General features: G+C 36.8%; 1 protein-coding gene across 1 annotated transcript in view; it reads right to left on the bottom strand.

The window, feature by feature from the left end:
- The window catches only part of ZC3H14 (zinc finger CCCH-type containing 14), a 125,057-nt gene extending 103,066 nt beyond the window's left edge, over nt 1–21,991 (bottom strand). Inside the window, exons 1-6 of the mRNA XM_053697578.1 lie at nt 21,857–21,991; nt 18,373–18,415; nt 10,714–10,828; nt 9,092–9,132; nt 8,202–8,391; nt 6,394–6,823 (exon numbers count right to left, since the gene is read on the bottom strand). Of these exons, the coding sequence (XP_053553553.1) occupies nt 6,394–6,823; nt 8,202–8,391; nt 9,092–9,132; nt 10,714–10,828; nt 18,373–18,415; nt 21,857–21,892 (855 nt within the window). The 5' untranslated portion in view covers nt 21,893–21,991. The remainder of the gene's footprint in view (nt 1–6,393; nt 6,824–8,201; nt 8,392–9,091; nt 9,133–10,713; nt 10,829–18,372; nt 18,416–21,856) is intronic.
- Nucleotides 21,992–23,167: the final 1,176 nt, after the last annotated feature.

The following is a 23,167-nucleotide window of genomic DNA, read 5'->3' on the forward strand; positions in this document are numbered from 1 at the left end:
GATAGGAATATGTAGGTACGCATCCTTTAGATCCACGGTAGTCATAAATTGACTTTCCTGGATAGTGGGTAGAATCGTTCGAATGGTTTCCATCTTGAACGATGGTACCCTGAGAAATTTGTTTAGGATCTTCAAATCCAAAATTGGTCTGAAAGTTCCCTTTTTTTTAGGAACTACGAACAGATTGGAATAAAATCCCATTCCTTGTTCCTTTATTGGAACTGGGTGTATCACTCCCATCTTTAACAGGTCTTCTACACAAAGTAAGAATGCCTGTCTCTTTATTTGGTTTGAGGATAAGTGAGACATGTGGAACCTTCCCCTTGGGGGTAGTTCCTTGAATTCCAGGAGATAACCCTGAGAAACTATTTCTAGCGCACAGGGATCCTGAACATCTCTTGCCCAAGCCTGAGCAAAGAGAGAGAGTCTGCCCCCCACTAGATCCGGTCCCGGATCGGGGGCTACTCCTTCATGCTGTTTTGTTAGCAGCGGCAGGCTTCTTGGCCTGCTTACCCTTGTTCCAGCCTTGCATCGGTTTCCAGGCTGGTTTGGGTTGTGAGGCATTACCCTCTTGCTTAGAGGATGCAGAATTAGAGGCCGGTCCGTTCCTGAAATTGCGAAAGGAACGAAAATTAGACTTATTTTTAGCCTTGAAAGACCTATCTTGTGGAAGGGCGTGGCCCTTTCCCCCAGTGATGTCTGAAATAATCTCTTTCAATTCTGGTCCAAATAGAGTTTTACCTTTGAAAGGGATGTTAAGCAATTTTGTCTTGGATGACACATCCGCTGACCAAGACTTTAGCCAAAGCGCTCTGCGCGCCACGATAGCAAACCCTGAATTTTTCGCCGCTAATCTAGCTAATTGCAAAGCGGCATCTAAAATAAAAGAGTTAGCCAATTTAAGTGCGTGAACTCTGTCCATAACCTCCTCATATGGAGTCTCTCTACTGAGCGACTTTTCTAGTTCCTCGAACCAGAACCACGCTGCTGTAGTGACAGGAACAATGCACGAAATTGGTTGTAGAAGGTAACCTTGCTGTACAAAAATCTTTTTAAGCAAACCTTCCAATTTTTTATCCATAGGATCTTTGAAAGCACAACTATCTTCGATAGGAATAGTAGTGCGTTTGTTTAGAGTAGAAACTGCCCCCTCGACCTTAGGGACTGTCTGCCATAAGTCCTTTCTGGGGTCGACCATAGGAAATAATTTCTTAAATATAGGGGGGGGAACAAAAGGTATGCCGGGCTTTTCCCACTCCTTATTTACTATGTCCGCCACCCGCTTGTGTATAGGAAAAGCGTCGGGGTGCACCGGAACCTCTAGGAACTTGTCCATCTTGCATAATTTCTCTGGAATGACCAAGTTGTCACAATCATCCAGAGTACATAACACCTCCTTAAGCAGTGCGCGGAGATGTTCTAATTTAAATTTAAATGTCACAACATCAGGTTCAGCTTGTTGAGAAATCTTTCCTGAATCTGAGATTTCTCCATCTGACAAAACCTCCCTCATGGCCCCTTCAGATTGATGTGAGGGTATGACAATTATCATCAGCGCCCTCCTGCTCTTCAGTGTTTAAAACAGAGCAATCGCGCTTTCTCTGATAAGTAGGCATTTTGGATAAAATATTTGCTATGGAGTTATCCATTACAGCCGTCAATTGTTGCATGGTAATAAGCATTGGCGCACTAGATGTACTAGGGGCCACCTGCATGGGCAAAACTGGTGTAGACACAGTAGGAGATGATGTAGTATCATGTTTACTCCCTTCATCTGAGGAATCATCTTGGGCAATTTCATTATCTGTGGCAGTACTGTCCTTACTTTGTTTGGACGCTATGGCACAATTATCACATAAATTTAAATGGGGAGACACATGGGCTTTCATACATATAGAACATAGCTTATCTGAAGGTACAGACATGTTAAACAGGCTTAAACTTGTCAACAAAGCACAAAAAAACGTTTTAAAACAAAACCGTTACTGTCTCTTTAAATTTTAAACAGAAAACACTTTATTACTGAATATGTGAAAAAGTATGAAGGAATTGTTCAAAAATTACCAAAATTTCACCACAGTGTCTTAAAGCATTAATAGTATTGCACACCAAATTTCAGAGCTTTAACCCTTAAAATAACGGAACCGGAGCCGTTTGTAAATTTAACCCCTATACAGTCCCAGCTATAGTCTTTGCTGAGACCCAACCAAGCCCAGAGGGGAATACGATACCAATTGACGCCTTCTAGAAGCTTTTCCAGCAATTTTTAGATCCTCACACATGCATCTGCATGCCCTGCTCTCAAAAAACAACTGCGCAGTAATGGCGCGAAAATGAGGCTCAGTCTATAACTAGGAAGGCCCCCTAACTGGAAAAGGTGTCTAACACAGTGCCTGCCGTTTAATAAACGTTCCCAAAGTTTATAAATGCAAATTGTCAGCATAAATATGCATAAAATGCCCAAATAAAGCAATCGATTTAGCCCATAAAAATGTTTACCAGTTTTTAAGCCCATAATAAGCCCTTTATTCTGTTTGTTTGACTAAGAAAATGGCTTACCGGTCCCCATGAGGGGAAATGACAGCCTTCCAGCATTACATGGTCTTGTTAGAAATATGGCTAGTCATACCTTAAGCAGAAAAGTCTGCTGTTTCCCCCAACTGAAGTTACTTCATCTCAACAGTCCTATGTGGAAACAGCAATCGATATTAGTTACTGTCTGCTAAAATCATCTTCCTCTCACAAACAGAAATCTTCATCCTTTTCTGTTTCAGAGTAAATAGTACATACCAGCACTATTTTAAAATAACAAACACTTGATAGAAGAATAAAAACTACATTTAAACACCAAAAAACTCTTAACCATCTCCGTGGAGATGTTGCCTGTGCAACGGCAAAGAGAATGACTGGGGTGGGAGAAGCCTAGGAGGGACTATATGGCCAGCTTTGCTGGGACTCTTTGCCATTTCCTGTTGGGGAAGAGAATATCCCACAAGTAAGGATGACGCCGTGGACCGGACACACCAATGTTGGAGAAACAAAGGAGACAGTATAAACAACTGAAATGACAGGCCTATTGCAATCCATCTGAAGTGTCATACAAAGGAACAAGTATGCCTAATAACAGGGTTATTAAGGGACATTCCAATTCACTGGAAGCCTGGTTATCAAGTAGTTTTTCTAGCAGCTGATAACTATATTATTACAGATACATCTTATCCACCAGAAAATACTGTGGGATTTTTGCAGGAGTTCAATTACATAGCTCTTGAAACCCCATTTTGATCTGTTTTAATTGGCATTTAAATAGCTGTTCATGAGGCATCTCTTCAATTATAAGATTTTTGTGTACACTCAATTATACAATTGATTCCCCATTCAACAAAAATAAAAATACAGCTCAAATAATAAAAGTACACAAAAGTCACATACAGACTTCAGAATAATATTTTAATAAAGTGTTTGGTTGTTTGTCTCTCTCACTGCTGAACCATTTAATGCCACTATGCTGAAGCCATATTTTGGGGTTGATTTATCAAAGTCTTCGCACCCCTTCGACTGCAGGTTCTCACAAGAGAACCTGCAGTCCGTATTTATGAAGCAGCGGTCGATCCCTTTGTCTTTTATACTCAGTGCATTACAGCATACGTTTCAGTGCCTTTCCTGTGAGTTACTCACATAAACCATAGTTTGTATGTTTTTCCCCAGCAGATCAACGTATTTCAAGTTTGCAGAAATACCCAAATAATAGACATAATTTTGTGTTTACTTTGTTATTTTTTGGTATTAAGTTACCCTTTTTTTGCCCCAGCATTCACTTAGTTCCAACACTGGCTATATTAGATAAGAAAAGCAACTCAAAGCATTTTATTTTTAAATATATTTTAAGTTGCACTTCTGATCTAATATACCTAGAGTCAGAACTAAACTTGTGCCGGACAAAATTTTAAAATTACAGCTACAACAGATGTGTTTCCCATGAGCCCCTTACGTTAAGCTTCATAAACAACAAAATTATCTCTTAGGATTTCTCACAATGCCATATCCCATGTTACAATCCATTCTGAAGTAGCATAGCAATGTTTTTCCCTACTATTATTTATATTACTTCCGCTTTATAGTGCTAGATATGCCCTATTTCCATAAATGCTCCAACCTTAGCAACATTCATGCAATAGGCACAAGGTCCTTAGTCCATAAAGGGGCAGAATAGTGCAATAATAAAATGTTTTAATACAATATATCAGTTAATAACTGCACAAATGGTTGTCTGTATGACTGTAACCCACACAAAAGGATTAAACAAATAATGAAGGTGGGCTAAGGATCTGCAATGTATTGCCACTCCTCAACTGGACACTGCAGATGACTTGCAACTATCTATATACTTGGCTTCTGATCAGATTTAAAGGAATATGAAACCCAAAATATTTCTCTCATGATTCAGTTATAGCATACAATTTTAAAACAACCTTCAAATGTACTTCTTTTATCAAATTTGCTTTATTCTCTGTGTATTCTTTGATGGAAAGCATGCATTGGCAGACAGAGAAGCTGGAAGCTAGCTGCGGATTGGTGGCTGCACATATATGCTTCTTGTGATTGGTTTTCCAATGTATTCAGCTAGCTCCCAGTAGTGCATTGCTGCTCCTTCCAGAAAGGATTCCATTGGAAATGTGTTTAAAACTGTAAGCTCTATCTGAATAATGATAGAAATGTTTTGCGTGTCATTACCCTTTACCCTTGTGTTTAACCTCTTTGCACAGTGGATCATTTTATTATTATTACACTAATGTTTGCTCCTCACAAACAACTTTCTATAGACCTCAGGCCATGATGCCATCAGCTCAGGAACAACTGAGAACTGCTGGTCTTAATTGAAAACTTCCTCTGCCTCAATCAGCAGCAGTGGTAGCACAACCAAGCTGTGCAAAAGCTGCTGCTGATTGGCTCATTGAAATCACAATAGATACAGCACCTCACCACTTTTCCTGTGCATGTAGGAAGGACACCCCAAAGTATATCAAAGTGCAAAATATTTCACAGGATTGCAAATAAAGAAAAAAACCAAAACAACTTTTATTGGAACATCAGATAAACATGCAACGTTTCGGGCTATTCACCCTTAATCATGCAGTGCATGATTAAGGGTGAATAGCCCGAAACGTCTCATTTATCTGATAGTAACATAGTAGATAAGGTTGAAAAAAGACTGAAGTCCATAGAGTTCAACCTATACAAATCTAAAATACTTACAAAAAGCTCCAGTTAAGCTTAAATAACCCCATTAAAATGTGACCCATTTAATACTAGCAATCATATCCATGAATTTTGTTTATATACAGAAATTTATCCAGACTATTTTTAAATGTATCAATGGTATTGGCATTCACTACCTCCTTTGGTAATGAGTTCCACAATTTTATTGCTCTTACAGTGAAAAAACGTTTCCGTTGCAGGAGATTAAATCTCCTTTCCTCCAACCTTAAATTATGACCTCTTGTCAGAAACAATTTTCTTGGCATAAACAGAGCTTCTGCCATCTCTGTATATGGGCCTTGAATATATTTATATAAAGTAATCATGTCACCTCTCAAGCGCCTTTTTTCTAAAGAGAACAGACCCAGTTTGGCTAGACTCTCAACATAGGTTAATTTCTCCAATCCCCTTATTAGCTTTGTGGCCCTTCTCCGATGTTCCAATAAGTTTTTTTTATTTACAATCCTGGTGCTGTGGAATACTTTGGATGCTGATTGGCTCAGTGTCAGTTTCCGCTCAGAACTAGCATTTCTCTTTGGTTCTCAAGCAGTAATTTAACTTTGCAGGGGTTAAACACAAAGGGTTTGGTTTATCAAGCTGCAAGAACAGCTTTGGAGCCCTGAAACACTAGTTAAGTAGCAGCTGTCTTAAGACCACAGCTACTTAACATCTTCACCACCTAAAGTGTGGGGTAGATTTCAATCATCCCAATCATATACGATTGACAGCCCGAGTGCAATGGTATATGCAGGCAGCAGATGGTGAGGCTGGCCGGACAAGGCTCATGACAGCAAATCTCGTTCACCTGCCGTTTGATAAATGGAGCCCATAGCCTTGCAGAATGTCTAGAGTTAAAATGGAATACTTTTACGAATTAGATCATGCATTTTTCACTATAATGGCTCTGTAAAAAAATAAAAAAATTAATAAAAGACATTCAGATAATAAAATAAAATATAATAAAATACATCACTGTGTGTACCAGGTGTTCAGTTTATCACAGTGGCAAAGAAAAGCAAAATATTTATACCTAAAACAAATCGCCCCATTTCACTTTTAGTACAGAATTTAATTTACATGGAGTCCTATTTAAATGTTGATATATATTATTAGTTTTGTCATTACAGATCTCACCTCCCTTGATGCTCTGTTAGAAGCTGACCGAAGTGCTGATCTGTAAGTCTCTGAGAAAGTGTTCAATCCCTGGGGATCATACAGTCTTGTGGTATTAATAGATCTGCTACTCGGCAGATTTACTGGTTTCGCTGGAGCAGCACTGCCCTGAGAAAGACTTTGAAAATTAGTGCTGCTCTCAGTACTATTGTAAATGTGCTGAATACTTCTGGGAGGTCTGTACAGCTCAGCAGTAGGACGTGAAGTTCTGTAACCAGCACTTGTCGCAGCTCTCATTCTGGATAGCAGTACATTTTCACTAGCAAAGCTGACATCATCATCAAATGAATCATCTATATCAGGTTTCAGGTCAATCACTGCCTCAGATGGTGATAACTCCTGCAGGGGTTTTACTGCAGAGGTTAAGCGAGCTGTGTTATCAGATGGTAACCTGAACAACAAAATTAAAATTAGACATTTACACAGGCAAAAAATAAAAAGTTTTGGCCAAATTTTTAGTCCCATTTCATCCAAGATGACTTCCTGAGGTTATTTGGTTCAGCAAAATGTTAACATTATTTCTTCTTTTACAGAAAATCCCTAAGTCTTCATTTCCCTAACATCTTTAAGGAAGAAGAAGAAGAACAGCTGGACAGCAGTTTAAACTTAAATAAAATTAAAGCAGTAGATAGTGGTGATGCTACAAGCTATCAGCAGCAGAAAAAAATGTTGTTGTTTTTTTTGTTTTGTTTATTTATTTCATCGGCTTAGGATATGCCAAGAACGAAAGTGATTTTTGACTGCTGGATATAGTTATTTACTAGTATAAAACAGAACCATTTAACCCCATCCTGTCGTTAGGCACACTTTAGCAGATAAAATGTATAATTGGGAACACAGCTTCAATATACACTTACACTAGAATGTAAAAACCACAATAAAGAGATATTCTAGTGCACCAATTACATGGACTAAAAAATGAGCGCATATCATTTTGCACTACTGGCACTCAAATCTATGTGCTTTTTTAAACAGATATATCCACTGATTGACAGGCTTAAGCGACTGCTGCTCACTGACTGTGTTCAGCACAAGACCAGCAATAATCTACAGTTTGTGAGCATGATTTTACCTGTGTGTTTAATTACAAGTATCCCACCACTCACACATATTTAACAAGCTGCTGCAAAATGGTTAAAAACTCAATGAATTAAAGGGCCATAATACCCAAAAGTTTAAACACTTGAAAGTGATGCAGTATAGCTGTAAAAAGTCAACTAGAAAATATCTCCTGAACATCTCTATGTAAAAAAGAAAGATTTTTTACCTCAAAAGTTCCTCAGTAGCCACCTCCCATTGTAAAGGATTTCTAAGCAGCATTTTAATGTGTCTGTCCTGGGACATTTTAGGGGATGAGCCTCGTGCACTCTCATATTATTTCCCTATTCAGCTTACTATGAAATCTCATGAGAGTTAAGTCAAATCTCATGAGATCACAGTCAAAGAGCTCATGATCTCAGCACTGCTGATGCTGATTCGCTGCTGTTCATTTCTTATTTTTTTTTACCTGCAGCTGGGAGTAGCCGAGTATAACTTTTTTACACAGAACTTACTCTGCTGAGCTGAGAAAATTGTGAGGTAAAATATCTTCCTTTTTTACATAGAGATGCTCAGGTGAGCTTTTTACAGTTGTACTGCATCAGTTTCAAGTGATTTAGCATATGAGTATTATGTCCTTTTAATATAACATTTTCTTATATTGGCAGATGCCCCTTTTCACTCCTGGCTACTCCAACAGTGATGTTTCTGAACTCAAAAGATCTCTTCACCTGGCACTTGAGGTTCTTTGCCCATGTGAGCTTATGGAGGACAAAACATCGTACCGCTCCTGTCTTGTACTGGAGACTGCAAGAGCTGGAGCGTCCCTTAACACCTCCTCTCTACCTTGAGAAAAACTCTTCAGTGGCGGCAAGCTGCTCTCAAAGATAATGGCTTCAGAGGCTTTGATGTTGTTGTGTCCTGAAGGAACAGAAATGAATAGCTTAAAGGGACATGCAACCCAAAACGTTCCTTTCATGATTCATATAGACCATGCAGCTTAAACAACTTTCTAACGTTCTTCTATTATCACGTTTTCTTTGTTATCTCTGTATTTTTTGTTGAAAAGCAGGGACTTCAGCTCAGAAATGAGCCCGTCTGGAGCACTATATGGCAGCAGTTTTGCCAGAATGTTATCCATTTGCAAGAGCACTAGATGGCAGCACTATGTCCTGCCATTTAGTGCTCCAGGCACCTACCTAGTATCTCTTCAACAAAGAATACCATGAAAATGAAGCAAAAGTTGATAACAGAAGTAAACTTGAGAATTGTATGCTCTGTCTGAATCACAAAAGAAAAATTGTGGGTTTCTTATCCCTTTTAATTATGTTCTCACTAACCTTGTAAAAATGGACTATAAAAATATTGATCATGTTCTAAGAAGGACCCAATGCTACTAAAGTTTTACCTCTGGCTCCAAATGTTTTGGAATTTTTAAACATCTCTATCTATACTTTTCTTCCATGGCTCCCCAACATTCTAGATGACGCCTAAATAAGAGCATATTTGTTTATTTGCAATAAGCCATCACACTCAATCCAAATTTGACATCACATTGATTGCAAATGGAAGAAGGACGACAGCAAATTAGAGTATGAATTCATTTTGGACTGTAATGTACCTGGGGCCACTGAGCGAAGTTTATCAAGCACTCCTTGAAGCCTAAAATATAAATAAAAAATGTGTGACAAGTCCATCTTATTTTACAATAAAGAAAGCAAATATTCATTTTAAAAAGAAAACACATTATTAACAGTAGTAAGAATGTGTTTTAAAAGGGACAGTCTAGACAGAATTAAACTTTCATGATTCAGATAGGGCATGCAGTTATAAACAACTTTCCAATTTACTTTTATCTTCAAATTTGTTTTGTCCTCTTGGTATTCTTAGTTGAAAGCTAAACCTAGGTAGGCTCATATGCTAATTTCGAAGCCCTTGAAGGCCGCCTTTTATCTCAGAGCATTTTGACAGTTTTTCACAGCTAGAGTTAGTTCATGTGTGTCATATTGATAACATTGTGCTCACTCACGTGGAGTTATTTTTGAGACAGCACTGACTGGCTAAAATGCAAGTCTGTTAAAAGAGCTGACATTAGGGGCAGTATGCAAAACTGAGGATTATCTATCTTTTTAAACAATAAAGATTCTGGAGTAGACTGTCCCTTTAACGCTCCTATTTTATAGTTTATAAGGCCAACAAAACAAACCATTTAGATATTAAAAATATTAATTGATTGGCTTTGCCCATTATTGTAGTTATACAGACATATATTTGTCTTTGGCAGCAATAATTCGAATGCAACTAAAAGGAACTCTCACAGACAAATTTAAGAAAAATAAATGAATGCAGTGTTCGCCACAGACAATTTTGACAGCCAGATGATATTATGAAGTAGCCAGGTGGGGGCAGTGTAATGATTTGCAATTTTATAACATTTTCTGTTATTTATAAATTATACTTAAGCTATCCAAAGCACAAATTAACTGCATAATTTAACAAAATGTAATTCATTGATAATTTGTGCATTTTTCAGGGCTTGACAAACCCAGGAGCCAGGGAACCACTGGCTCCTAGAACGTTACCTCTGGCTCCTAACCATTTGGGTTATTCTTCATATATCTATATACAAATACCCCTGTCTGGCTCCTAAATATTCTTACTGGCTTCTAAATTTTAAACAAATTGGTGGCACGTTTATGTAGAGGGAGGTGCATGAACTATATTTACTGTTTAATGTCCCTTTAATATTGGCTTTAATTTTAGTCAGGTGGTCAGTAAAATCACCCAGATGGTGTTCCCAATTCCTGAACAATACAATCCCACAAAACTAAAATAATTATCTCACAGTAATACTGAATACAAACTTTATTTATTCATTGATGTATGCATTATTCCTTTTAATAAAAAAAAAAAATATATATATATATATAATAATAATAATAATAATAATAATAATAATAATAATAATAATAATAATAAATTATATATAATAATATATATACACACACACACTAGTGATCTTGGCTGCAATAAACAGCTGTGACAAATCCTCCAAAACCTCCTGCAGCTTTTTAAGGCAAACAAATTGTAACAAAATTTAAAGAAAAAAAGAAAGAAAAAAAAACATAAAATGAATGCTGTATTCAGAGAAGGAGAGAGGAGAAAAAAGGTTCAATGCTCTAGTTATAAACATGACAACATATATATAATTATAATACAAAGCTAGGAAGTGCTGGCAGGTACCAAGTTGTGAATCTGGCTGTGTTGCTTCCAAGGAAGAGGGACAGATCGTCAGTCATCTGCTCCTGACTCTTCTTATTGGCCACCATAACCATGATGTAATCAGGTAACTCCTCGTCTGTATGTGAAGAACAAACAAAACAAAAACACAACACTAAATAGTAAATAAAGATAAAGCCATGTTAAAAAAAAAAATACATAAAATACAAGCATTGTCAGGATTACAAGAATTACTATTAAAATATTCTTAAAAGAATGTCACATTTCACAATGTCATCATGAAAATGCAACGTTATAGTTATCTGCAACACATGTGGCATAGTCTTATTAGCCGGCTCACATGGCAATAAGTTGTTGACCACTCTGTTAGTCAAGGGTTAACCATATTGTAACAATAATCATAACCCTAACATTTTAGAATTCATAACATTATATCATTTTCATATAATACATTTTTATGTTTAAATCTTTTTTATTGTATCATTTTGTTCAATAATAACTTTACAAACAACAAGTTCAAAGAGAGTACACTACATCTCCCATCTTGTGATATTTTCCAGTTTCCTGAAGGATTTCTGCATCAGGCGTGAGGATTTGAAGAGTGTTTATGTATATCACTTGGTATCAAAGCTGTAGTGTACTTAAATGTTGAATTAAAATTACAGGTAAAACATAAACAATTGAATTATCAAAATACATTAAAAACATTTTTTTTTAACCATAAATAAAAAAATAAATAAAAGGTGAGATACCAAGAGTTCTGAGATTTCCCCTTTGAGTTGAAACTAAGGACTATCTTTCACTAATGCAGATGTGTCTTAAGTGTTTGAATTCCCTTTTAAAATCCAATAGAACCAAATTTTGTCAACTAGATCTTTTATGTCTAGAATCCGGGCTGCTGATTCATACATTGTGTATGTAAAATAAATCTTTTTTCGAGTCTCTGCCCACATGGGTGCATTTGTTTTCCAGTATTTTGCTATGCAAGTTCTGGTTACTGTGCATACTAATTTTATAAAGGCATTAAAGTGAATGTAAAGTTTCATCAAGTAGTGCCCGGTTTTTAAAAATACTATCAAAAACAGGGGCACTTTCATTGATGAAACTTTACATTGCACCATATTTGTAGAAATACTTACACCTCTTCGTCTTGAAAGCCACTCCAGCACTTCGCCAGCCCGTCGCAAGCCTCTTCCTACATCAGAAATGACGATTCCGGCCTTCCTCCAATCACAGCGTTGCTTTAGGCAATGCTTCCCCCGGGGGGGGGGGGGGAGCCGTGATAGGAGGATGCCGTAATTGTCATTGCTGATGTAGGAAGAGGCTTGTGATGGGCTGGAGCAGCTTTCAAGACGAAGAGGTAAGCATTTCTACAAATATGGTGCAATGTAAAGTTTAATCTAGAGCTGCAACTAACGATTATTTTCATAATCGATTAATTGACCGATTATTTTTTCGATTAATTGACTAATCGGATAAAAAAGAATCAATAATTGTTTCCTATATTTTAAATAAAATCAACATACTGAGTTACAAATATAAACTTCAGACTAAATCTTTAATTATAAAAGTTTGCTCTGCTGCTTAAAAATTGGACAAACAGTTGTGTTAATGTAAACAAAACCACAAACTGTTTGAAAAGAGGTAGAACTAGAAAGCAATAGACTATCACTGTTAATAACTTTCTGTTATTTACTCTTTCAGAAACTTTGCATTGAAATACTAAAATCTCAACATGTCCACATGCTTCTGGCTAAGGCTGATTCTCTGTTTGCAGCTATATTTCCTGCAGCAGAGGTGTTGAGGTGCTTGAGATGTATAAGTAGGGTTTTGCCAATTTCACCAAAGTGGGATATTTATCTTTGTTAGCGCTTCACCAATGCAAAGTGTTTTTCACCTTGGCAAGGGGCCTCTCAATAAAGTAACCCTTGACTTCATTCCAACATAAAAAATATCTTGAATTATCTATATGCAATGGTAAATAACCAGCTATAAGGTTAGGGGAAAATATCTAGTCCGCTCTAAAGATAACAGATATATACTTATAAAGGTTAAATCTGGTACATATCACAATTTATTAAAAATATTTTAAAAAACCTATAAAAAACAAATCAAAAGCGCTAAGGACTATATATCAATAACAGGACAAAGCCTTACACATTTATTTATACAGTACATATAATCAGCAATAGCAAACAATACGCTAATAATTGTGCAAACAGATAATAGTGACCATCAATTTAAATAACTCCCATCAATCTAAGGCCTAGGTGTAATTAACAAGCTTGGCACTATATCATGAAAAGCACAGTTCCAAATCACCTGATTTAATATAAATAATCCAAACGATGACTATTATATCTGGGTTGCACATAAGCCAGGGGTAGTTGTAAACCTATACTGTCCTGAAAAAAGTGAAAAGTAGACGTCTGTAGACGTCCTTTAGGCTAAGGACATAACCATAAAACACAATACCATGTGCAGGAGTTCATTGGAGTGAAGCAGCTGGTGTTGTGCACAGACCAACTAATTGCAAACCAACTAATCGATTATGAGATTCGTTGACAACTATTTTCATAATCGATTATTATCGATTATGACGATTAGTTGTTGCAGCTCTAGTTTCATCAATTAAGTGCCCCTGTTTGTAATAGTACTTTTAAAAAACAGGCACTACTTGATGAAACTTTACATTCACTTTAATATGCTTGTTGTTTTTGCATATTGTTCGTGTAAGAGTGCTTGGGAGATAGACAACTGCATATGGTCATCTAATATATTGCTGAGCAGGGAAGATCCGTTTTCCCAAATTGGTTTAATCTGTTCGCAATCTCACCACATATGGCAATATGAACCTACATCTTTACATCCTCTATAATTAGCTGGGGACATATGTGAGGTTTTTAGTGGTGTCAAGTACTATATGAACATGGTTTTGATTGTTTTCTCTTAAAGTGGAAGTAAAACCTAGCGTTTTACAAATGCTAGGATTGACTTTTGAAACAAATAAAGGGGACTTTCATTAATGAAGTATAAGATACTTCATGTAGAAAGCTCCTTTATTTGTTTTAACGGATCGCCGTTCTTAGCTGCTACAGCAGCCCACGGCGAAAAAATTTTTTGCTAAGAGGTAAATCCAGCTTGGCGTCCATGGGAGCCGGATTTACCGCACGGCTATTGGCTAAGAGGTGAAAACGTCACCTCTTAGCAAAAATATTTTTTAGCCATGTGCTGCTGTAGCAGCTAAGAACGGCGATCCGTTCAAGCAAATAAAGGAGCTTTCTACATGAAGTATCTTATACTTCATGAATAAAAGTCCCCTTTATTTGTTTCAAAAGTCAATCCTATGGTTTGTAAAACGCTAGGATTTACTTTCACTTTAAGTCAGCACTCAAAAGTCCCTTACATGCCGAGTTAAATATGTTGTCCCATATTTTCTTCTCCCTTGTGATATCTAAATCTTTTTCCCATTTCAAAATTATTAAATATTTTGTTTTGTTAGATGTTGATTGAATTGCTGTGTATAATCTGGAAATGGTCTGTTTGGGTCTCTGTGGTGTTTCCCATAGATTCTCTATAATTGTGGAATCTGAGTGTTGTGGTACTCTTAGATAGTGTTGAATAGCTGAGGTAACCTGAAGGTACTGGTACCAGTGTAATTTCAGGGGCTTTAGGATATTCTGGATTTGGATAAAAGTCAATGGTTTCCTATATTCTATGACATCCGCCACTCTATATAGACCCTTGTTCTCCCATTTATCTAATTTTTTGGGTGTCCGCAGGAAGTAGGTATCTAAGAGGTGTCATCAACGAACGTGTTGGCAGTAAGTTCTTTAATTTGGTCATAGAAGACCATATGTGTATGGTGGTCTCTGAGGTTGGAGGTTTGTATTGATTTAACGTTCTATTTTGGAGTGGTTTATCCTATAGAATCTAGTCCGGGCGAGTGGAACCGTTTAAATTAGCTTCCTGGGACATCCAAAGGATATCACTCGATTTTCCCCCTAATAAAGTCGTTTGTGCCAGTCTTGATGCTTTATAGTATTCTATCAGATTTGGAGCTCCTACCCCCCCCCCTAGAGTTTTATGTATCGTTATGATTGAGGATGGGATCCTCGCCATTTTTTCCCCTCTGATAAATGCCACTAGTTCTGATTGCAGGGACGCTAAGTCTGGAATTTGTACTTTAATAAGAAGAGCTCTAAACAAGTATAGCAATAGGATGTCCCTTCTAATTTCTTTGTATATAGGTAAATAGTTATATTTATAAAGCTGACTAAAGTGTGTGGTGAGGTGGATCCCCAGATATTTGAGAAAATGTTTAGCCCAATTTAGGTCAAAATTAGTTTCTATTAACTTCCTAGTGTGTTGTGGTAAGGCTATTGGCAAGGTTGACTTTGTATCCTGATATTTTGGGGAATTGGTATAATAAAGCATAGAGATTAGGTAGAGAAATGAGGGGCTTAGTCAGAGTTAGCAGTATGTCATCAGCGAAAAGTGTCAGCTTATAGTCATGGTCCATTATCCTTGCACCCATGAAATCTGGAGAGTTTCTAATTCTGGCCGCTAAAGGCTCAATGCATAGATCAAAGATAAGGGGGAAAAGGGGGCAGCCCTGTCTCGTACCATTTAGTATGAGGAATTTTTGGATTTGTATCCTGAGGCTGAAACTTGAGCTGTTGGTATCGAGTAAATCATTCTTATTGCTTTAACAAAAGAACCCTCAAATCCCATATGATCCAGAACTGATTCATATAATCCCAATCTAGCCTATCGAATGCCTTCTCCGCATCCAGGGAAAGAAGCAGAGAAGGCATCTGAAAATCACCCAGGTAATCTTTTATGTTAATCATCCTTCTAATATTATCGGGTGCTTCTCTATCTTTAATGAAACCCACTTCATCTGGGTGTATTAGTGAGGGGAGTATAAATTTTAGTCTATTGGCCAGTATTTTAGTTTTAAATTTTTAGGTCTTGGTTTATAAGTGAGATGGAACGGTAATTGGAGCATACTTTTGAGCTTTTTCCAGGCTTTGTAATGAATACTATTTTTTGCTTATAGTAGCTCAGGGGGAATTGTCTGACCCTCTAGAATGTGGTTACAGAAGTCTGTGAGGTGGGGCGCCAATATATCCTTAAATGTTTTGTAGTATTCGCCTGCAAAGCCATCAGGGCCTGCAGCTTTTCCTAACTTAAGATCTTTTATAACTGCTAAGACTTCAGCCTTTGTGATAGGGGCATTGAGGGTTTCCCTGTCCTCTCTGGAAATAGATTTTAAATTTGCTTCTTCTAAGAAGGTTTTGGTTTTTGAGCTTAAAATTGGGGAAGGTGTTACCTTTTTACCGTCGTACAAAATCCCATAAAAGTTTGCAAACGCATCTACAATTTGTTGAGGGTGGGTGGTCAAGGTGCCGTTTGGAAGCAATATAGAGGGGATATTTGACGCTTTGCATCGTTCTCTTAATTTGTGCGCTAAGAATTTATCTAGCTTATTTGCAAAAATGTAATATTGTGTTTTTAACTTTTTGATATCTTTTGTGGATTGTGCATTCAATGAAGCCGCTAGTGATTGTCTTTTATTCTCCAAGGAAGTGAGGATACTTGGTCTCCGGGTAAGTTTGTTTTGGGTTTCCAACTTTTCGATTTCCTGGTGAAGTTGTGCTATATAAAAGTTTTGTGTTGTTTATATAACACATTTTTAAAAGGGACAGGAAACCCCAAAATGGATTTCATAATTCGGAAAGGACATACAATTGTAAACAACTTTCAAATTTACTTTTATTATCAAATATGCTTTATTCTCTTGTTCTTTGCGGAAGGAACAGCATTGCACTACTGGCAGCTAACTGAACACAGTTAGCCAATCACAAGAGACAAATGTGTGCAGGCACCAATCATCAGCTAGCTCCCACTAGTGTAGTAACATAGAAGCGATTTTAAAAGTGTCTTAAAATTACATGCTCTAATTCTTGCAAATTTAATTTTGACTTTCCTATCCCTTTAATTGATAGAGTACTTTCAAAATACATTTAGAGTTTCCTCTTTTACAAAACTTCTGCACGTGCCAATGGCACCAACCAATCACAGAAGATTAGAATCACGATCATTCAACCTTAGATGCACATGCACAGCATATACGGTTGCATGCACGCTTAGTGGAGAATGCAGACAGTCATGCAGAGGGTGTGGGAATGAGGAAAAAGCTCAAAACTAAAAATTATACCCAGTTTTCTTTCCTTCATCTAGTTCTTAAAGAAAAAGAAAAAAATATAAACACCCTAGATCAGTGTTTCTCAATTCAGGTCCTCAAAGAACCCCAACAGGTCAAGTGTAAATGATTTCCTTGACTGAATTTTGTTGAGAATGTTACAACAGAGCCACTGAATAGCCAAATAGGGAAATATTTAAAATATGGCTTGTTATGGCTCCTTGTTAACTGGAATTGGGAAACATTGCCAAAGGTTTATTCCCCAAGATCAGAAAGCAACATTTCAAGTAGTAAAAATAGAAGGGAAACAGGAAAGAAAGAAACAAACAAACAAACAAACAATCTTCAGCACATTAAAGGGACAGTCAACACCCATGAAAACTTAAAACCATACCTTAGATCAACAAAAAAAAATGAGCCTGTACCGCATCCCATCTTCAATAACACTAACGTTAGTTAGGTGGCTAATCTTCAATAAACATTTAGTTAACAGCGGCAGATATGGACACTCCTCCCCCTCCGTACCCTTCTTGTTTTAAATAAATACTTGTTCACAGGGACACTGTTCTATTTCTAATGCGCATGCGCTATATAATTGTAGTACGCTTGCTATTAGAAATAGAACAGAATCTAGCCGATGATTTGTTTCTCATTGGCTGAACACTTAGAGATGAAGTCTCCTACGTAACAAGGAGAGGAGTTTGGCGGCCATATCTGCCGCTGTTAACTAAATGTTCATTGAAGATTAGCCACCTAACGTTAGTGTTATTGAAGATGGGATGCGGTGCAGGCTCATTTATTTTTGTTGATCTAAGGTATGGGTTAAAGTTTTCATGGGTGTTGACTGTCCCTTTAAACTAAAGAAGGATATTAAAGGGACAATAAGGTTTAATGATTCTCTATTAGTAGCATTTAAATATTCTCACCTCAAATTTTTTCTTTCATGATTCAGATAGAGCATGCAATTTTAAGCAACTTTCTAATTTACTCCTATTATCAATTTGTATTCGTTCTTTTGCTATCTCTATTTAAAAAGCAGGAATGTAATGCATAGGAGCCGGCCCATTTTTGGTTGAGAATCTCGGTTATGCTTGCTTATTGGTGGCTAAATGTAAGCCTCCAATAAGCAAGCGCTATCCATGGTGCTGAACGTAAAATGGGCTGGCTGCTAATATTTACATTCCTGCTTTAAAATAAAGATAGCAAGAGAACACAGATAAATTGATAATAGGAGTAAATTAGAAAGTTGCTTAAAATGTCATGCTCTGAATCATGAAAGAAAAAAAATTGGGTTCAGTGTCCCTTTAAAAAAAGAATTCTTCTGAACTTATCACTAGAGAAAATAGACATTAGCACCCCCTCATTATTTTACGAGGTTATTTCTAATTAGGCTGTTGAACATAATTTCTATTTGGTCCTCTAACATTAAAAAACAAAACAAAAAAGTAACTTACCAACATATGCCCCAAGTTCCTGAAGTTTTCCTTTAATGGCAGTCTAAAAACAAAAAAAATAATATGTATGATCTGTGAGAAATGTATTGAAACAAAAGTAGAAAGCAGTCCATTACAACAATGAAGCACAGAATGAAAAAAAATAGTTGGATGAACAAATAAATATTTAGCAAACTAAACTAAAAGGGGAACTTTTTTTATTTTTATTTTTTTAATTGTAACTAACAGCATTCTACATTTCATTTTTGGGGAGAATGAAAATATAATATTGTGTAACTACACCAAGAACTGCCACAAGAATTTGAGATATCTGCACTCAAAATAGGAAACTGAGTGTCAGTCTTGAATAAACACATTCAGGATGCAGGCATTAAGGTATCCACGAGTACTGTTCAGCAACAATTAGCTGAAAAGGGTTTGTTAGCCAAAAACCCTGCTTGGAAACCTAAGCTCCGGTAATGATTAAGAAACATCTTGAAGGGGTAAAAAATATATAAAAAGTTCATGACTAATGACTGAGAAAAGGGTAAGTTTTCATAACTGGATCTTTTAAATTAATTTTTCAAGTAAAGTTTTGAAATAAATATTTTGTATGTTTCTCAGTTTTGTTTTCCCGACAAGTCCGTTTTTCAGGTGATGACTGAAAACTCCAAGGGGTCTATTTATGATAGTGAGGACAGACATGATACGATGTAGCGTATCATGTCCGCCGCACATCGATAAATGCCGACAGCGTATTATCATTACACCACTCCCTGGGTGTCAATCAACCCGATCGTATTCGATCGGGTTGATTTCTGTCCGCCGCCTCAGAGCAGGCGGACAGGTTATGCTTCATAACTTGTGTTTCTGGCGAGCTTGATACGGAGCTTGATAAATAGCCCCCCCAAGTTTGTAAGACAACCCCCAGGCATAAAATGTCATCCTGATTGTATTGCTCCCACTATTAAACATTCTCCTTCCATTATGGCACAGTCTGATCAGCACCAAGGGTCCAGGATGATTATACATAATGGAAGGTACCATGAAAGCCGACCAACACAAATAAATCTTGAAAGAACGGCTACTTACACAAATGAGGAAGTGGTTTGAGGCAGTTGAAAACCCTATTATAGCACACCATGCCATAAAGCCAAGATCATAGGCAAGTTTTTGGATGACAATAATGTTGTAGTGCTTGATAGGCCAGGGAATTTGTAGGATATTAAACCAATTGAGAATATTTGGGAGTTCATGAAAAGAGAAATTAGTAAAACTGCTCCTACCACTAAAAGAGAACTTATAGAGGCACTTATCAAGATACAGCACCATAACCCAATGATACAAACTTAGATAGCAACCTGTATAAACACTATGCTCTTTTGTATAGAGGCAATACTGGCCGCTAAGGGAGGGCATACCAAATATGGATTTTTACTTATATTACTTTTATTTTGTTATAAATTATAATAAATATTCTGTAAGCAAACTAGTTTTTTGTTTTTGTATGTAAATATTTAGAAATTCTTGATAACAATTGCATTTACATGAAGATATAATAACCAAAACTAAAAATGCATTGATTTTAAAGCATGGGTCTAAAAATTTGGCAAGGTACTGTGAGTATATATATATATATACACACACACACACATACATACATATATACACACACGCACACACACATAGGAAAAAATTTAGATACTGAACTTTATATTATGCACGGTGGTTTCAATAGGGCAGCTATTTCAAATGCAAGAATAAACAGGAAGGTGCAATTTCCAACATATTTAAGGACACTACATACATTTCATGCACCTCCCTCTAATCATGAGTGCTGCCATTATGGAACTTAGGTTACACTGCAGGTATCGGAAAGAGAGCTGCTGCACATGTGCAAACAGGTCAGCACTGGAATGTATGCATGACAGCACCTGTGACTACAAGGAATAATCTCTTTACTTTGCTTATAAAGTGTATGTAGTGTTTAATGTCCCTTTAATACGCTGCTGCAGTTAAAACAAATCATTGGGAAAACATTAAGGGGGAAAACATAGCACAGTATCCCACTGAAAAACCTGGGATGATATCTATTTAAATAGACAGATAATACACACAGGAAATATTTAGGAACAAGAAAATATAAAGTTGGTTCCTTATATCTATATTTATATTAGGGCTGCAATTAGGGCTGCAACTAACGATTATTTTCATAATCGATTAATCGGATGATTATTTTTTTTGATTAATCGACTAATCGGATAAAAAATAAATAAGAGCAACTAATTGTAAACCAACTAATTGATTATGAGATTCGTTGACAACTATTTTCATAATCGATTATTATCAATTATGCCGATTAGTTTTTGCAGCTCTAATTTATATATATTCATCCAAAAAATATCACACTCTCTGGATTTAAGCACAGCAAAGGTTTATTCAGTGACATTTTGGGGGGTTTACACCCCTTCCTCAGACAACCAGATTAAAGTTGTCTGAGGAAGGGGTGTAAACCTTGAAACATCACTGAATAAACCTTTGCTGTGCTTTAATCCAAATAGTGTGGGTTTTTTTGGATGAATATTTCACTACTTCTGTATCCTGGTTCTTAGGATTCCTGCTGATGAGCTTATTAGTCGTTATATGTGCGTATGTCCAGATGAGTAAACAATAAATGTGTGTCCAGATAAGAAAAAATACACTAACCTTCAATCTTTTAAAACATCCCATTTAGTTAGCAAGAGCTATTTATGTTTATTGTAGTTGAAATACTAAAATGTGGCTTGAATATTTAAATGCTACTAATAGAGAATCATAAAACCTTATTTTATTTGCCAAGGAATACTTACATTTTACTTCAATAAGGGACTGAGAGTAAATTATGGGCAGGTAATATTTTAGAATTCTTCACTTAAAATAGCCTCATAGTTGCAAGAAAAATAAAAAATCTAAAGGTTCTATCATCAAGTTTTTGCTCGCAGAAGATCTGAGCAACATTGTTCCCCGTAGCAAGAGGTCTGAATATTGATAGATTTGTGATGTATAAATAGTGTTATGAAATCTATCAATCACCAGAGTGTAACATACCCAGCTGTGTGATAAAAACGTGTAGACTTGACAAGACCCAAAAATAGCAGATGCTGGTTTCAATGAACTGCTTTATGATACGGGAGTTAATAGTATTGAGGTGTCTAAAAAGCCCCTTTATACATTTTCACACTAAAATAATCTTATATGGAATGTATTTTAAAGCCATAACAAGGTTTTAGCATATAATAAATCTTACAGCAACAGAATGAACCCAATAGCCCAGTCAGACTTGTTACTAATTATAAGTGCAAATAAACTGCAGTACGAGCTCTGTGCATATTCACATATGCTAGATAGGTAATATATGCTATTTAATATATTTAAAACATTGATAAGCTGCGGAAGAACAGGATAATGGATTCGCCCGGTCACACTTATGTGCACCTCACACAACCTTTATTTTGGGACAACGTACCCGGATCTTGCGACTTATCTCGGTACCAATCTCCATGGAAACGAGGAAGCCGGTAGCTAAACACGTAAAATAAATACAATATCAGGCCTCGGTAATATCCAAAAGCGGTCACAGAGTTTCCCCAGAAGATTTCCGGTAGATGAAATAACTAAAAGAAACGCTACTTCAGTAGGGCGACATCTAGTGGAGCGTAGATGCATGAAAAGGAAGCCTTTTTTTATCATATTTGGATTACAGCAAAAAAACTCAGTTATGTGCTGATACAAAATATTATACGCAATATCAATTAAAACTTGTGATTACAAACCTTGACACATGTTCCTGGTTTTATTTCGATGTATATGTTGTGCTCTGATCTAAGCAATAACTGTGTAAGAATGTTGCAGAAACAGTTACAGTTCACCAAAATAATTCAATACATACAGTATATTAGTATTTTACACAAAAGCATAAGGTGTTACTATCTAAAGTCGACTCAGAAGCCTCAATGCATTGTCAGCCCTCTATGAGGCAGTGTGACACACGAATGGTAGTCTCTTCTACAGATTACACTGTGTGTGGATCAGTAAAGCCACACTATGAAATTAAAAAACAAGCAGTGGCCATAAGTATTTGGACATCTCTACTAATTATTGAGTTCAGTAGTTTCAGCCACACCCATTGCTAAACAGTTGCATCAAATCCAGCATATAGCCATGAAATCTCAATAGACAAACATCAGTACAGTAGAGTTTAGTGACATTAACCATGGCACTGCCCTGTCAACTGTAAATGCTAGTATCATTATGAAGATGAAGTGTCTCTGGTGCAACAACAGCCCAGTCACAAAGTGATAGACCACAAATGCACATAGAGTGGCTACAGAATACTGACTTCTCAAAGCTACTTAACATAAATTCAAAAGGATAAGGCCTAGATTTAGAGTTGGGCGGTAGCCGTCAAAACCAGCGTTAGAGGCTCCTAACGCTGGTTTTGGGCTACCGCCGGTATTTAGAGTCAGTCATTAAAGGGTCTAACGCTAACTTTCCAGCCGCGACTTTTCCATACCGCAGATCCCCTTACGTCATTTGCGTATCCTATCTTTTCAATGGGATCTTTCTAACGCCGGTATTTAGAGTCGTGGCTGAAGTGAGCGTTAGAAATCTGACGACAAAACTCCAGCCGCAGAAAAAAGTCAGTAGTTAAGAGCTTTCTGGGCTAACGCCGGTTTATAAAGCTCTTAACTACTGTGCTCTAAAGTACACTAACACCCATAAACTACCTATGTACCCCTAAACCGAGGTCCCCCCACATCGCCGCCACCTTCGTTAT

The sequence above is a fragment of the Bombina bombina genome, chromosome 1, assembly GCF_027579735.1.
Source record: "Bombina bombina isolate aBomBom1 chromosome 1, aBomBom1.pri, whole genome shotgun sequence".
Lineage (NCBI taxonomy): Eukaryota > Metazoa > Chordata > Amphibia > Anura > Bombinatoridae > Bombina > Bombina bombina.